Source organism: Ursus americanus, chromosome 18 (assembly GCF_024610735.1).
Source record: "Ursus americanus isolate L20-20 chromosome 18, mUrsAme1.1.p, whole genome shotgun sequence".
Classification (NCBI taxonomy): domain Eukaryota; kingdom Metazoa; phylum Chordata; class Mammalia; order Carnivora; family Ursidae; genus Ursus; species Ursus americanus.
Window position 1 is genome coordinate 19,324,360 of NC_142144.1, and position 15,418 is coordinate 19,339,777.

Consider the following 15,418-nt stretch of genomic DNA (forward strand, 5'->3'; position numbering starts at 1 on the left):
AATCTTTAAAAAAATAAAATAAAATGGAGTCGCTCACCCTGTCCAAGGGTTACTGAGAGAATTAAACAAATTGTAACTGTAAATTTAATGTGTAAAGGACAGTGCACATCGAAGAGTTCGTGGTTGGGGGGAGCAGTTCGTGTTGTACTCCAGGTCATGCAAAGACAGTTCTGGTGGCTGGCCCCTGCTCCACCTCCGGATAGACCACAGCACTTCTGAGAGCCTCAGTTTCCCCACTTGTAATCCGGGTCCTTGTCCCTGCCTCAAAAGGTTGTTAGGATCTAATTGATTCAAACAACATATGTATTGAGCTCCTACTGTGTGCATTGCTTGTGGCATTCTAGACATCTCGCGCGGGTTAGGTGTTCCTTCCTTCTTCGACTTCAGGGAATCTTTTCCTGAGGACTCCAGAGAATCCAAGGACGTGCTCAGAAAACCAGACAAAGGATAGAGGGGGAGAAGGATTCTGGGTCTCCGGCGTGGGCCCCGTAGTCAGGTTGCTGGTCAAACACCTGCTTCGTTCTCTTCCTGTCCTTACGACTTGGGGCAAGTTACTTAGCTTTCGCAAGCCTCACTGTCTCCAGTGGAGACAAGGACAACCACAGAAGTCTATTGCGATGATTAAACTACATCAAAGGACACCTCAGTCCTTGGCCCGTTGTAATTTGTAATGTCTGCGGCTATTAGAAGGATCAGCCAATAAATACCCGTAGGAAGAGCAGCCGTATAATAGTAGTAGTATAGATGCCAGTAGCAGCCGTAGTAGCGATGGTGGGAGTAGAAGTAATAGGAGGAGTGGTAGTAGAAGGACCACCAGCAGAAGTACTGGCCGTAGTAGTAGTTAGAGGTGCTAGTCCTAGTAGCAGTAGCAGGAGTAACGGTACAACGAATACCAGTGGTGGGGGTGGTAAGAAGTAATAGTAATAGTAGTCGTGGAAGTACCAGCGGTGTTACTAGTAGTAGAAGTACTAGTTATACTAGTCAGTAGTGGTGACAATAGAAGTACTAGTAGTAGACATACTAGTAGGACGGCAGCGCTAGTATTGCCCAAGTGGGCACACGCACCATGGGCAAGGTAAAGCTGCGAGAATACGGCCCCTTTAAATGCCGGGAAGCAGGGGCAGGGTCCGCTCGTGGAGAGGGGAAAGGAGAGGGGTCCACACAGATGGAGCTAGCAAGAAGAAATGAAGGGGTGCAAAACCCTAGAAACTGGTACAAATCAAATCCTTCTGGTCTTGGTGACAACATGACTGTCTCTGGGACAGTCTTGGGGTTACAGGGGCTGCATTCCCCCGGCCGTACCCAGCTTCCCCCAGGGAGGCAGGGACAGCGTTTGCTCCCAGCTATCCCAGAGCCCTGGAGCAAGCAAGGTCTTGGGTGCCTCGGGTCCCCTGTCCTCCTCACTTACACACAGGGACACTGAGGCTCTGGGGGTGAGTGTGGTGGGGGCAGGGCTGCTGTCGTCCCTGGGTAACAGAACAGGGATGATGACGTACACTTGGGAACTTGCTTTCTTTGCTCCAGCAGGACCAGCTTTGAGGGCTTGGCTTATGTGGAAGCCCCGGCTCCATGGCCCAGCTTCTCAGCTGCCAGAGGGGCGAGTCAGCAGCGGGGCCTGGCACCCACCCAGGCCTTGGGAACTCAGTGTCCTCTGTGATGATACAGTGGGTGGGGCTTCCTAGGAAGAGCCCGAAGTATCACAAGAACGGGGCAACGGGGCATCCCCAGGCTGTGCTCGTCCAGAAGAGTGAGTAAAGACAAGTTCATAGCCAGGACTGTTGCCCAGACTTCCATGGAAGCTTCTGTCTTCTGGCAGTTCGGAGTATAATCCTACCAAGCTTCTTGGCCTTCGATTCTAGTAAGCAAGAGCTTACTCTTCAACTTGCTCCACCCCGGGCTTTTGCTCATGCCATTCCTTTTGTCTGACATGCTCTTCTTCTCCCTTCTTTCTGCCCCAATTTCTACCCATCTTTTAAAGCTGGTCCCATTGCCACCTCCTCCAGGAAGCCTTCCCAGATTCCCCAGCCCTTGCTTTCTGGTCAGGATTCACTTTCCTTGCCTGTGCTCCCACGCCGTTTGGTTCCAGGTGCTGAGTGTTCAGTTTAACAGGCATGCCCTGAGCACCTACTTGGATTCACTGATCAGTCCATGCCCTCAGAAAGCTCTCAAGGTCTCTGACGCAGACAGATGTTGACACCCCAACCCCACCTTAGCCAAATGGGTAAAGGTCATGGGGTTGGTAGGTCTGGGAGGCTGCCTGAGAGAGGACGCAGCCTCTGTGTTCATAACCAAATGACGCTGTGGATTGTTAGCACCTAGTTTGCGACCCAGCACATAGTAGGTGCTTTGGGTATGCTTAGTTAATATTCAAACTGAACATGCAGGTGCTCACACATTGGCTAGCTCCCTGTCACCTGTATGGAAGAAAGGAGGGAGGAAAAGTCTGGAAAACTCTTAATGGATCCCCATAGGCCTTGCAGGCAGGGCCTGTGAGCAGTTCTGCTCTGTTTGGCCTAGGAATTCTCAGTGGATTCCAAGCTAGAAATGAAAAAAGGGAATCTGAGGACCGCAGTGACACGGCTCATTGGGAAGTTTGGTCCCAAGAGAAAGGGTATACCAGAAAAAGCTAACACAAGGTCTCAAAATGCCCATCACCACCCAAGAAAGCACTATCAGTATATAGAGCCCAACACACACGCTAGATGGAATGACTTTGGTCATTGAGAAAAATCCAAAGCAGAGCCGTCGACCCTGCCGTGCATTAGAATAATCTGGGGTGCTCCGAAACCACTGATGCTCGGGGCCCCACCTGCAAACCAATTAATCAGAATCTTGGGGAGGGGGAGGAGGGGGGATTCTTATGCCAGGGGTGGAGCTCCACTGCCTTCAAGTCGCACTCAACACTCCCCAGGGAAGAAGGCAGGGCAGTGTGAAAGCCAATATGGGAGCGTGTTTCCGCAGAGATGATTGAACTAGGGCAAGTTGTGTACTTAAAAGGTCAACTTCAGTTATCCAAGCTAAGCTTTGCAGAACAGCTCACAGAAGGAAGCTGTGGAGAGCAGAGGACAGGACACAGGCTCTGGAGACCAACAGATCCCCACTACACCACTTAGTGGATGTGACCTTGGCAAGTTTCTGAACATCCCCGAGCCTCAGTTTCATCATCTGTAAAATGGGGACATTCCCAGCGGCAGTCCCAGAGGGTTGCTTTCAATTTGAATTATAAAATGAAGTAGAAAAAGTGTCCGGTGCCCAACAAATATTAATCCCAACCCTCTGACCCAGAAGGTTCCAGACACAAAGCATCGTTGTGCAACAGATGGTTCTTAACACCCTCTAACATTCTTACGTATCAACATTACTGTTTTTAGATGAAAACATCCAGCTCATAGGTAAGTCATTCCTGGCTGAAGCTGACTTGGGGCAAGCTGTTTATATTTTTAGGAAGAAGAGCTGAGAACCTGGAAACAGCAGAGTTTCAACAACCCTGGGCCCTTGCATTTCACAACTACCCCTAGGAGCTCATCTTCACCAAAAGACAAAGCTCAGCTTCAGGATGCTTCATCTCCTCTTGCTGGACCCTCATGTCTTCATCAGACAGACAGTTAGTGGGTGTGTCTCTGTGCCTGGCCCTATGCTGGGCATTGAGATGGGCCCCCTATCCTCACCAAGCTCCTTGTCTAGCAGGAAGCCGGGCACGGCTGCCAGTACCCACCATACCCAGCGAGAGAAGCCATGCGAGGTTTCAGAGGAGAGGAGGCTGGTATTTAAAGGGAGAAAGTAGTGGCCTGGGGGTGCCAGTAGTGTTTCTATGACTCTCTGTACCTCGATCTAAAATCACTGTTCCTCACCGTGCCCGTACCAGCCCCCCTTCGATTTTCCCATCTGTAGATGGGGCAGGGGACCAGATAGAAGTCAATGCAATAATCCCTTAAGGTTCCTGCTTTGGACAATTTTGTGGAATGAGTCCCATGGCCCACATTCACGTTTTAATTAAAGATTACATCAAGCCCTGTTTGGAAAATTTCACAACAAGCCTTGGACCCATCTGGCTTTTCCTCCACTGGGGGGTGAGGGTTACAAGAGGAACAATGAAAGATGAGTGTCATGTGATAAAAGGAGAACTTTCTTCCTCACCATCTTCTTCCTCGTCTCTGTTCCACCTCCATCCTGTGCGAAGCCGTCCTGCAGGGTGTGAGCCCCAGACTGGGCTCGGCCTCTTCCCACCAGGGCCTCAGTCTCTGCACCTGACAAATGGGAACAAGCCCTCCATGAAATGTGTTGGACAGAGCAGAGGGCGTTGGCACTGGGTTTCCAGGGGCCCAGAGGAGACTGTCCCCCACCATCTGGGAATTCTAAACTTGTAGCAGATGGTTGGGTCCGAGAGGCCAGCTTGGCTGGGGCTAAGAGAATGTCACCCAGCTTCTGGGCACATCTGAGAGCAGCTTTGTGGCAGGAGCTGATGATCTCCATGATAAATGGGCCCTAAATGAATCCTTACATCATAAAGTTGAGTGTTTGTGGTTAGTCCTGTGAGGAAGGGAGACAGGGAGGTTAGGGAGGGATGCGGGGGTGCACCCAGCAGCCTGCCCACCAGCATCCCTTCCTCCCTCCCGGCTCCTTCCCTTCCTTCCACCAATATTTGCTGAGCTCCTCCTGTGTGCGGGGCCCTGTGCTGGCTCACAGACCACAGGAATGAAGCTGACATAGTCCCCACCCCCCAAAAGACAGGAGGCACAATCCAATGTGATCGGTCCTGTAAGAGAGGGAAGCCCAGGAGGCTGGGGACACGGGGACCCCAGCCTGACCTGGGGGGTAGGGGCCAGGGGAAGGCTTTCTACGATACAGCTTGCGGGACAAGCCCACCAGGTAGAAGTAAGCGCTCTGGCAGAGAGAATAGCAGGGGCGAAGGCTTAGAGGAGTCAAAGAGAACCAGAGGGAAGCTTTGGGCTAGAGTACAGGCTGCACAGGTGAAGGGTGGGGGGTAGAGGAGAGGGACAGCCAGAGGGGTCAATAGGAGACAGAGCCCGAATGGCCTTAAGTCCCAGCCTAGGTAGCTCAGACCTTATTCTGAGGCCCCAGGGAGTCAGGGTAGAGCTTGGATGTCTAGGGGGATGTCTAGGGCTGAAGTGGGAGCAGGGATGTGTGGAGGAGGGTCCCTGATGGCTCAACATGGCTTTTATTCACTCCCCCGGGGAGCGCTTCTTGAGGGCCTGCTCGAGCCTCTCCATAGCACCAGGCTGGCTAGTCCCTCCATAGGGCACAGGCTAGGAGAAAACTGTAAGCAAAGAGCCCGGCCTCCCTTGACAAAACTCCTTTGTGATGAGCCCTGGGGCCATGGTGGCGCAGTGCTCTGCTGCCCTCTAGTGAGGTCTGGAGATGCACCCCTACCGGGGCACGCCAGCTTGTAAAATACTGTTTCCTCCGGACACCTTCTTCCCTCCTCCCCTCCCTGGACCACGGGAGTCCCACTGCTCCCGGGGAACAGGTGCAGTTGGGGAATAGAGGACAGGCCCAGGACAGGGTGAGGAGGGGAGGGGGACACAGAGGGACTCAGCCCCATGGGTTGTGTCTTTAACTTTCTCAAGTGAATAGACAGAGATGGTGTTGACTCCTATCTCTATCGTGATGGTCACAGTCATGACGATGGCGGAACGGCGGCAGTGGGGGCAGGGACTGCTATTTCTGTAGCTACTGGTGGTGAGGGTAGAATTGGGGTGATGGTGGTGATGGGATTACAGTGATGGGAATGAGGACAAGGATGGAGGTAGGGACAGTGGTAGTGGGGACAGAGGTGGTGGCTAGTAGGGCTGCTTTCCTTGTCCCTGTCCTTGGAGCGTACATTCAGCTCTCGTAGGCTCGCACCTAGGAAGGGGGAGTTTGGATCACGGGACAGGCACACGTTTAGCCCTACCAGATAAAGCCAAATCGTTTTCAGAACACGGTTGTCTTTACACTCCTACTTGCAACATGTGGGGGTTCCAGCTGCCCCACATCCCCACAAACACTTAGCATTGTCTGCTTTGTCCGCTCCTGTAGCTCTCACATGCCCTCAAGCCTGGCACACAGAGGACGCTTAATAATAAATCTGCTGACAGAATTCACAATTTGAGGGTAGCCGATGTCCTCACTCGCTGTTAAAGAACAGAACCAGAACTTCGCTCTTGCTTGCGGACATCCAGCCACGTACACGTTCTGACCCAGGTTGCCGAAGTCACGCCAGACAGCCCATCACACCCCATCACGCACATACCCCTCGTCTTGGCATTTTTCTCACCCCTTCCGTGTGGCTCATCTCGGTCCAGTTTGAAGAGGGACCTCGATTTGGCTAAACCAAAGCACACAACGATGCGAACGAGTGGTAGTCCTTAACCTTTTTAGGGACATTTAAAGGAGCAATCGGCTCTCTTGCTGGGTCTACAGCTGAAAAAGGCAAGCTGCCGTCACAGACAGCACCCAGACCCGCAGCAGGTCACGGCTCCGGGTTTTATTGAGTTCCGCCACTCACGGCTGCTTTCCCCTTAGACAACCGCCCCTGCCTGCCTCTCTTTCCTTCCATTTTGTCATCTGCAAAACAGGGATAGTAATTCTTGTCCTATCCACCTCAAGGATTTTTTTTTAAACATAACCGATTAGAGAACTTCACAGTTGAAAGAAATCTTGGAGATCATCTAGGGACATTAATTTTGCTTTCAGATAATTCTTTACAATTTATGAATCCCTTTCAATTTCACGGTCTCATTGAAAGCTCAGGACAACTAGGTGACATCATTCATCTCTTCTTATAGGAAGGAAATAGGTTAAGAGAGGGGGAATGACTTGCCCCAGTGGCAGGGCTGGGGGCAGTGGCTCTTTGCTCTGCCTAACTCTCCCTATAGATTCAGCTAGAAGGCCCTAAGACCAAAAGGTTAACTGGCTCTTGCTTGTACTCCTCCAGTGCACGGGGAGCCCACTGCCACCCATGTTAAGCCTGTCTCTGTTTGGGTGGCTCTGATAGTTGGCTCTCATTTGTGGTGGTAGAGAGCACGTTGCACTGAAAGGAGGGGTGATCATTAAGGCTGTCATCCTACTGTGTGTCGGGGAGAGGAGAAAATATTCAGAGAATATACAGAGACAGCCAGAACGGTAATAATAATATCTATCTGATAGTGTCACTTCCCTGTTTGTAACCCTTCCATGGCTTCCTGGTTCCCTGAAGAGGGAGGCCAGACTCCTGTATGTACCCTCCATGAGCTTGGTCCAGTCTCAAACCACCTCTACGTGGCTCACACATTTCCCCACCCCACCCAGCCTTCCTGCAATGTGTTCCCTCTGCCAAGACCACCCATCCCTACCACCCTCACTTCTCTGTTCCTACAGGGCTCTGAACTACGCCCCCGACCCACCCAATCCCTGCACACTAGACTGTTTTTACTTGTGTCCTGAACTAAGACTATGGGATTCCTTTGCCCTGGTGCCCAGCATGGAGCCTGTCCCTGAACGGGTGATTGCCCCACCCCAGCACCTTCGCAGATAGCTCTGCTGCTCCTGATAGCCAGACCAGGAGAGGGTTAAACAACTGCCCGGCCTTAGATCAGCCTTGGCATTGGAGAAGCAGGTGGCCCAATGTTTAACCAGATTCTTCCTGGGCCTTTTGTCAGCTCGGCTCAGGAAATCAATTCAGCCAGGTCTTCTGAGAGCTGAAACCTGGGCCCCTCTCACCCCTTTAGGCGCACCCCCTTCCTGGGCCCTGGGTTGCCAAGTAGCTGGAGCTGCCAGGGTGGGGAAGCGGGAGTGGGGGGGATGGGGGAGGTAAGATTACAAAGCTGGAGGAGGCTTAGGAAGGGTCTGGTCCATGCTCTGCCCAGGCTTGCTGCACGGCCCTGGTTGAGCGTTTCCCATCCCCGCCTCCCTATCCCCATCTGTGTACGGAGGAGGCTGGTCTCGGTGGTCCCTCCTGATAGGAATGGGCAAGAGCTAGGGCTCCTCAGACTCCAGAACCCCCTAGCTAGGGGTCCCTTTGCTGGAGACCTTTTTCCACCAGAGGTGGGGGTGGGTAAATCTTTAACTAGCTCGCCCTGGGGAGGCTGGAGCCTTTCCGGATGGATGGCTGCCTGAGAAGGGGGAAAGGGGGTGGGGGATGTAAGGTGTGTATAGCCAGTCCCAGTGTGGTGGAAAAGGGAGGGTAGTGGAGAGAGAAAGGAACGAGACTCGGGCGGAGCTAACTCCGTGTGCAAAGCAGGACATGGAGGAACGCGGGTCTCCCGACGGGTAAGCACACAATCTGGGAGGTTCGAGGAGCCTCTGGGCTCAGGGATGGTAACTCCCGTTCCTGCCACAGGGACCCCGCGCGGAGCCTGGAGCAGGGACCAGAGGGGCCAGAAACGCCCATCCAGGTGGTGCTCAGGTAGGTATAGGTTGGTTGAGGTGGGGGGGGGCAAGCAAGCACAGGACCGATGGCGACAACGGGAGGGACCATCCGCCTTCCCAACGGACCCCAGGGTTCGTCCCATGAGCGCCGCCGAGTTGCGTCGAGGGGAACAGAGCGCGCTGCACTGCTCGGGGACCCGGACTCTGCAAGTGAGGAACCCCCTCCCCCCTCCAACCCCAACTCCCCCCCCCCCAAACCTACCTGGAGGCCCCTCCGTCCCTTTCCCGGGTCAACTTTGTCCCAGGCCCCAGCCTCCCCCACAACCCCCTCAGCCCCGCCCCCAGGCCCCGCTCCCAGCGTGCCCCGCCCCGTCTGCCGCCCCCTCCCCCAGGTGAGCCCCCCGGGCGGCGGCCCTGACGTGGCGTTCCGCTTCGGCGCCGTGCTGGACGGGGCGCGCACGCAGGAGGACGTGTTCCGGGCGTGCGGCGTGCGGCGCCTGGGCGAGCTGGCGCTGCGCGGGTGAGTGAGGCCCCGGTGACGGCCCCCCACCCCGGCCCCCAGCCTGCCCCCTCCCCCCACCCCAGCCGCCCGCCGCCTGCGTCCAGCCGCGCCCCTGCCGCCCGCAGCTTCTCCTGCACTGTCTTCACCTTCGGCCAGACGGGCTCCGGGAAGACCTACACCCTGACCGGGCCTCCTCCGCAGGTGGGCCGGCCGCAGGTGGAGCGCGGCGGGGGTGGGGCGCACACTTCCAGGGGGGAGGGGCCTTCGTGCCGCCCAGCCCCAGTTATTTGCAGACAGGGAAACTGAGGACCCGAGAGGTGAAGGCGCCTGCCCGATAGGGAGCCACTTGTAGCCGCTTTACTTAGTAGCTGTCCGTTTCTTCATCTGTAAACGGAAGTGATAGTTCCGACCGAGGAGTACCTGCCATGTTCTACGGGAACTTGGCGCAGTTCCGGCGCGCAGTAGGGCAGACCCCTACAAAGGGTAGTTAGGACTGTTACTTTGTGCTGGCATGATCATGGTCCAGCCCTTGGCTCAGCTGTTTCTGCCCCCAGGGCGAGGGTGTGCCCGTACCCCCCAACCTAGCTGGCATCATGCAGAGGACCTTTACCTGGCTGTTAGACCGGGTGCAGCACCTGGGCGCTCCTGTTACCCTCCGTGCCTCCTATTTGGAGATCTACAACGAGCAGGTGGGGGACTGAGATGAACAGACATTTCTCTCCACGGAGCACGGGTCAAGGGACAGAAGAGGCTGGGGGACTGTTGTCGGTAAGGGCTGGGGGTGGATGGAGCGTGGGCTCAGGGCCCCTTCCCTCCCCCACCACCCTTATCTCAGGTTCGAGACCTTCTGAGCGTGGGCTCTCCCCGGCCCCTCCCTGTTCGCTGGAACAAGACCCGGGGCTTCTATGTGGAGCAGCTGCGGGTGGTGGAGTTTGGGAGTCTGGGGGCCCTGATGGAACTTCTGCAGATGGGTGCGTGCTACTTCAGGGGTGCTTTGGGGTGTGGGGACGCCCATTCCTTAGCTGTTCACTGACGGTGCACTCGGAGCCCCTGGCTGGAGCTGTGGCTTGAGATACTCTGTGGGAGAAAAGGGCCAGCAAACCAACAATTCAGACATAGCCCAGGGATGGTCACCCCACCCCACCCCATGCCAGGCTTGTAGATTCTGCTGTCCACACTCTTGGAATCCTGATGATGGGGTCATGATTGGGTCGGGTGGGGTCAGGGTCATGGTCTCTCCAGCCCAGGGCTTCTGCCTTGGTCAGGCCTCATCTTTGCCCCCTGAGGAGGTCTCCCCACCTCAAGGCTCTCCCCTTTCAGTCTGTTCCCCTGCATGCAGCGAACCACAACCCTCTTCCTCTCCAGACGCCCAGACCCTTCTAGTTTCTCAAAGGTAAAGGTCAGACCTCTTAGGCTAGCCTGTGATGTCCTTGCATTCCAGCCTCATTCATTCATCAAATATTTATTGAGCACTCCCCTCACGACAGGCACTGGGGACACTGGGACTCTGGGTTCTGGCCCCAAAGTTGTGCCCAGAATTGAGCTTTCTGAGTTTCTCTCTCTCCCCAGGGCAACAGGAGAGAGGTTCATAAAACATGAATCTGACTGACATCCCTCTGCTCAGTACTCTTCATCTTCCTTTCACATGTCCGTGCAAGAGGCAGACCCAGCCGCCCCTCCTTCCCCTTTCCTGCCTCCGTGCCTTTGCACAGCTGGCCCCTCTCCCATGAAGCGATTCTTTTACTTTATCGGTGACCACCTGCTCGTCCTATCAGGTCCATCTCCTGCCGTTTTCCCCTCTAGGTCTTAGCCGCCGACGGAGCTCGGCTCACACCCTGAACCAGGCCTCCAGCCGAAGCCATGCCCTGCTCACGCTCTACGTCAGCCGTCAAACTGTGAGTGTCCCCACGTGGGGAAGGAGCTGGCCCAGGGCCACCCAGCCAGGGTCTGCCTCTGGATGTAGAAAGCGACTTGGGTCTGTGCCGGAGGTAATGGTGTAAATCGTTGGCTTTGTGACTCTGGTGGGGACAGCCCCTCCCGAGTCCCTGTCGAGCCCTGGTCCCCCTGCCCCACAGATACCTCCAGGGGACTCCGGGGAGCCCCCCGTGGGGGGGAAGCTGTGCTTTGTAGACCTGGCTGGCAGTGAGAAGGTGGCAGCCACGGGATCCCGCGGGGAACTGATGCTTGAGGCGAACAGCATCAACCGGAGCCTGCTGGCCCTGGGTGAGACGGGGGGCCGGCCGCACGGGCTTCCCGTGTCCCTCCCCTGAGCCTGACCCAGAGCTGTCTCCAGTGGGGGAAACCAGAGGAGTTGTAGGGCGGGGAGTCAAGAGCTGTGACCCAGGAGCCACTCGCCTCCTCCTGGCCTCACCGTGCTGTTGACTGGTGCCTCCTTTCTTAGACCTTTACGAGTCTGTAAACACGGAGGGTTTATAAGGGTACGTTTTCATTGGAGAGGTAGAAGCCCTCAAGTGCAGACAGAGAATGAGCCCTCAGACTCTGTCCCATGTGCAGTTGGGAAGACTGAGGCCCAGTGAGGGGAAGGGAGGTGACCTTCTTCCCACCCCCACCCCAGGTCACTGGGCCTTGAGGTCTCTTCCTCTGTGGTGTGTGGGGGGAGATTTTCAGGGAACTCTTCTTCGTATCCTGAGCCCCTGCTGAGTGCAAGGTTCAGGGATGGTCAGCTTCTTTGGTGGCCCTGGGGATCAGGGGTGGACAAGGCCAGCTCTGCCCTCAGGAACCTCAGTCTGGTGGTAGAGACTGGTCTGACCAAGTAACCAGATCTTGTCGAAGAGGGGTCTTCGAGTCACACAGGCCTGGCTGGAGATCTCAGCTCTGCCTGGACCAGCTGGGTGGCCTTGAGCAAGAGCTGTGACCTTGCTGGCCTTGTCCCCACCCAGGTCACTGCATCTCCCTGTTGCTGGACCCACAGCGGAAGCAGAGCCACATCCCCTTCCGGGACAGCAAGCTCACCAAGCTGCTGGCAGACTCGCTGGGGGGACGCGGGGTCACCCTCATGGTACCTGGGAGAGGCTGGCAGGGAGGGATGGCTCCTGATGGTGGGGTCCCAGAGAGGAGCACTCAGGGGCAGTCCTCCCCAGGTGGCCTGCGTGTCCCCTTCAGCCCAGTGCCTTCCTGAGACTCTCAGCACCCTGCGATACGCAAGCCGAGCCCAGCGGGTCACCACTCGGCCACAGGCCCCCAAGGTGAAATGGGGGGACACACAGGCAGAGGGGATAGTTGGGGATCACGCAGTAGTTGGAGCCTGAGTTGGTGTCACAGGAAGTCTGGGACTGAGTCAGAGTTGGGATTAGAGTCAGAGTCCTGGTGATGGGGTCATGGTCAGGGTTAGGGCATGTCTAGGGGTATGATCTGATTTGGGATGTGACTCAGGGTATAGCCAGGGTCCCAACTGGTACCATGATTAAGTCTGAGTTGAGTTGGGGTCTGACGTAGTGTCTCGTTTAGAGTCAGAATCTGGGCCAAGGTTTGAACAGAACAGAATTTAAGGTTGGACTTGGAGCAGGGTCCAGCCTAGAGGAGGCCCTCCAGGCATACAGCTTTGATACCATTAGGATGGGGTGCCGCCTCCAGGCGCATGTAGCCTTGTGCCAGGATGCGAGGCTGGCCATCGAAGCATGGGCTGGATTTTAGGCTCTACTCACCCACCCCCAGAAGCCCTTGTGCAGTGCACAACGTGTACAGCTGTAAGCAGCAGCCCTGGGCCTCTTTTTCTGCAGTCGCCTTCGCCTATGGCAAAGCAACCCCAGCGTTTGGAGATTGAGATATTGCACCTCCAGGAGGAGAACCGTTGTCTGCGGTCCCAACTGGGGCAAATAGACCCCAAGGGTATGAGCTTCCTGGAGGCGGGGGTAGGGTAAGGATAGGGTCTGGGGCTCCTGTGGACCCAGCCATCTTCCCTTTCCCTGCAGCCTCAAGGCTCAGTGGGGCTCGGGTGGCCTGGGCCCAGCGGAACCTCTATGGGATGCTACAGGAGTTCATGCTGGAGAATGAGAGGCTCAGGTAGGGCCCGTCTCAGCCAGGGGGACTCTGTGCCCCATCCCTCCCCTCTGGGCTGCTCTGCCAGGCTGCCCTGCTCCCTAGTCTCTGGCTACCCTTCCATCCCCCCTTGCCTCGTGGGGCTCAGACTCCAACGCAAAGGGGAGGGCTAACTGATACCCCCCCGGTAGCTCTGCCTCCTGTCACCTGCCTGGGGCCTGCTCTTCCCAGGAAAGGACAGAGCCAGCTGCAGAGTAGCCGGGCCCGGGCCCAGGATGAGCAGCGCGTCCTGGCCCAGCAGGTCCAGGAGCTGGAGCGGTGAGCATGGCTGCCAGCCGGGAGGCAGGCCTCGGGACAGAGGGCAGGTGGGAGAGGGTGGCTCAGTGAAATGGTCAAGAGTCTAACCTCTGGACGCAGACCACCTGGGTTCACATGTCAGCTCTGCCACCTACTAGCTGTGTGACCTTGGGTGAGTCATTTTACTTCTCCCTGCCTGGGCTTCCTCTTCTATAAACCGGGGATAACACAGTGCCTACTTTATAGGGCGGTTGTAGAGTTGGGATTGAACGAGTTCGTACGTAAAGTCTTGAGAACAGTACCTGGCATGTAGCAGGTGCTCCCTGAGTGTTTAAGAGGCCAGCCTGGTGTTGGTTTGTGGGCTGTCAGCACAGACCCCACTGTTCTTTCCAGGCGCCTCCTCTGTGCCTGCTACCGTCACCAGCCACACCCTGGCCCAGCCCCATCGTGTCCCTGTGTGATGGCGCCGCCTCCTCCGTGCCACGTGAGTCTCTGCCCAGCCGGGGAGGGTGAGGGGCAGGACCAGCACGACCAGCTTCTGACATGCGCTCTTGCAGGCCCTGCCACCCCTCTGCTCCTGCTGCCACCTGTGCCCCCTGTGCCGAGCGCCACTGGCCCCCTGGGCCTGCGCATGTAGGGAGCTGCACCTGCCCCAGGTAGGAGAGGCGGAGCGGGGGTGAGCAAAGGGGGAAGAGCTGGAGAGTTTGATCCAGGGGGTCAGCAGCCTGGGAGGCTCCAGGGTTCCAGGGTCCCAGGCTGGCTTATGGGGTGAGGGGCTCGCTTTGGGCTCCTGCCCAGGGTTCGGAAAGTCTGGTTCGCTCGCCTCCCCATCCTGCCTTCTTTCAGGAACTCATGGAGCCACTCGCTTATTCATTCGTCCACTCACACATGACTCATTTATGTCTTCACTTACTCATGTGCTCATTCACTGGCTCGGTGGCGCTCCCCTAAGCTCCCAGCTTTGTGCCAGCCCCTTTCTGGGCGCAGAGAATTCCAACAGAGACCAGACATGGTTCCTGCCCTCGGGGGCATTCCAGGGGCTACCTGCTGCCCACAGAAAAAGGGACCAAGACCCTGCGCTTTTATGTCCTCCTGATATTCTTGGTGGCCCGCGGGGGCAGGTGCGGCAGAGATGGTGGTGGCACCAGGAAGGGGGGGGGCACGTAGAGGCAGGGTCACCCAGTGTGGGCTCTGGTCTTTCCTGCAGGTGTTTGGCCCTAAGGCCCCAGGGGGCGTGCCCCTGTCTGCCCAGCCCCCACCCTGGGCACCCCCATGCGACCCTGGCTCTGCCAAGTGTCCGAGAGAGAGGTGGGCTGGCCCTGGGGCACCGGGACAGGGGAGGAGGGGGCTGGGCCTGGGACTCGAAGGCTCACTTCCCACTACCCACCTCACCCCGGTCCAGGAGTCCTAGCGACTGGTCTCAGACCCGAGTCCTGGCAGAGATGCTGATGGAGGAGAAGGTGGTACCCTCTGCACCCCCCCTGCCCGTGGGGCCCCCGGACACGTCACCAGTGCTGCGAGGTGAAGGAGAGAGGGAGGGGTTTTTTGTGATCTTGGGCCAGAACCCACCCTCTCCAGGCGTTAGTCTTCCCATCTCTGAAATAGGCTATGTGTTGAGAGACTCGTAAGATCTTTCCAGGTCCCAAACTCGGAATTCTCTTCCCGGGGCCGCCTGTACGTCCCGATGTGCGCAGGAGCCCACGGTGTATGTTGAGGGGGAGGGGGACCACCGAGGCTTCCCCGGAGGGCGTTGGGACACGGATGGGTCTGGGCGGGGAGGGGCCCAAGGGGGCGCAGGCCTCGAGACTCACCTTGTGCTCCTCAGGTGGGGCTGCAGTTCCAAACCTGGCCCGGAGACTGGAGGCCCTCAGAGACCAAATTGGCAGCTCCCTGCGTCGCGGCCGGAGCCAGCCACCCCCCAGCGAGGCTACACGGAGCCCCAGCCGAGTCCTCCCTCCCTGCTGAGGGCAAGGCAGAAACCGGGAGGCCACCGCGTGACCTTGGTCTGGGCTCTGTGCTCCCGGGCTTCAGTCCCCCCATCTGCTCAACGGGGACAGCAGCTGCCCGCTCCCCTCTGCAGCGGCGCCGGGCACGGGGTAGTTCCTGAGGGCTGCGGGTAGGGCGGGTGGGCAGGTGGGGGGAGCAGAGGGAGGCTGCCGCCCCGGACGGTGAGAGATGAGACTGCATTCGGGAGAAGCCAGGCCGCGGGTGATGAAGTAGACGAATAAAGAGAGGTGTCGGCTCCCAGTGTGGCGGGGCCTGTCTCCGGCG

At 57.2% G+C, this 15,418-nt stretch overlaps 1 protein-coding gene and 1 long non-coding RNA gene across 10 annotated transcripts in view; one reads left to right on the top strand and one right to left on the bottom strand.

Annotated features, from left to right (window-relative positions):
* Nucleotides 1-8,742, bottom strand: part of LOC148108565 (uncharacterized) — a 35,562-nt gene extending 26,820 nt beyond the window's left edge. For all 3 annotated transcript variants that reach the window (XR_015727338.1, XR_015727337.1, XR_015727336.1), the window contains exons 1-2: nucleotides 8,612-8,742; nucleotides 4,138-4,247 (exon numbers count right to left, since the gene is read on the bottom strand). This is a non-coding gene — a long non-coding RNA (uncharacterized LOC148108565). The remainder of the gene's footprint in view (nucleotides 1-4,137; nucleotides 4,248-8,611) is intronic.
* Nucleotides 7,667-15,395, top strand: KIF12 (kinesin family member 12). 7 transcript variants are annotated; one of them, XR_006778400.2, is made up of 19 exons: nucleotides 7,668-8,250; nucleotides 8,321-8,386; nucleotides 8,481-8,559; nucleotides 8,742-8,869; nucleotides 8,977-9,052; nucleotides 9,406-9,540; nucleotides 9,687-9,822; nucleotides 10,655-10,839; nucleotides 10,927-11,074; nucleotides 11,752-11,870; nucleotides 11,953-12,057; nucleotides 12,592-12,700; nucleotides 12,784-12,874; nucleotides 13,082-13,168; nucleotides 13,541-13,631; nucleotides 13,705-13,803; nucleotides 14,355-14,455; nucleotides 14,550-14,852; nucleotides 14,973-15,047. XR_006778400.2 is itself a non-coding variant. In XM_045791100.2 (19 exons), exons 1-19 carry the CDS (start codon nucleotides 8,225-8,227, stop codon nucleotides 15,110-15,112), a joined length of 2,040 nt encoding a protein of 679 aa, XP_045647056.1. In that variant the 5' UTR covers nucleotides 7,669-8,224; the 3' UTR covers nucleotides 15,113-15,395. The 7 variants fall into 7 exon arrangements, 6 of the variants coding, with proteins under 6 accessions (XP_045647059.1, XP_045647058.1, XP_045647056.1 ...); XM_045791100.2 differs by having other exon boundaries at nucleotides 7,669-8,250; nucleotides 14,550-14,668; nucleotides 14,973-15,395; XM_045791105.2 differs by having other exon boundaries at nucleotides 7,669-8,250; nucleotides 10,655-10,746; nucleotides 10,894-11,074; nucleotides 14,550-14,668; nucleotides 14,973-15,395.
* Nucleotides 15,396-15,418: the final 23 nt, after the last annotated feature.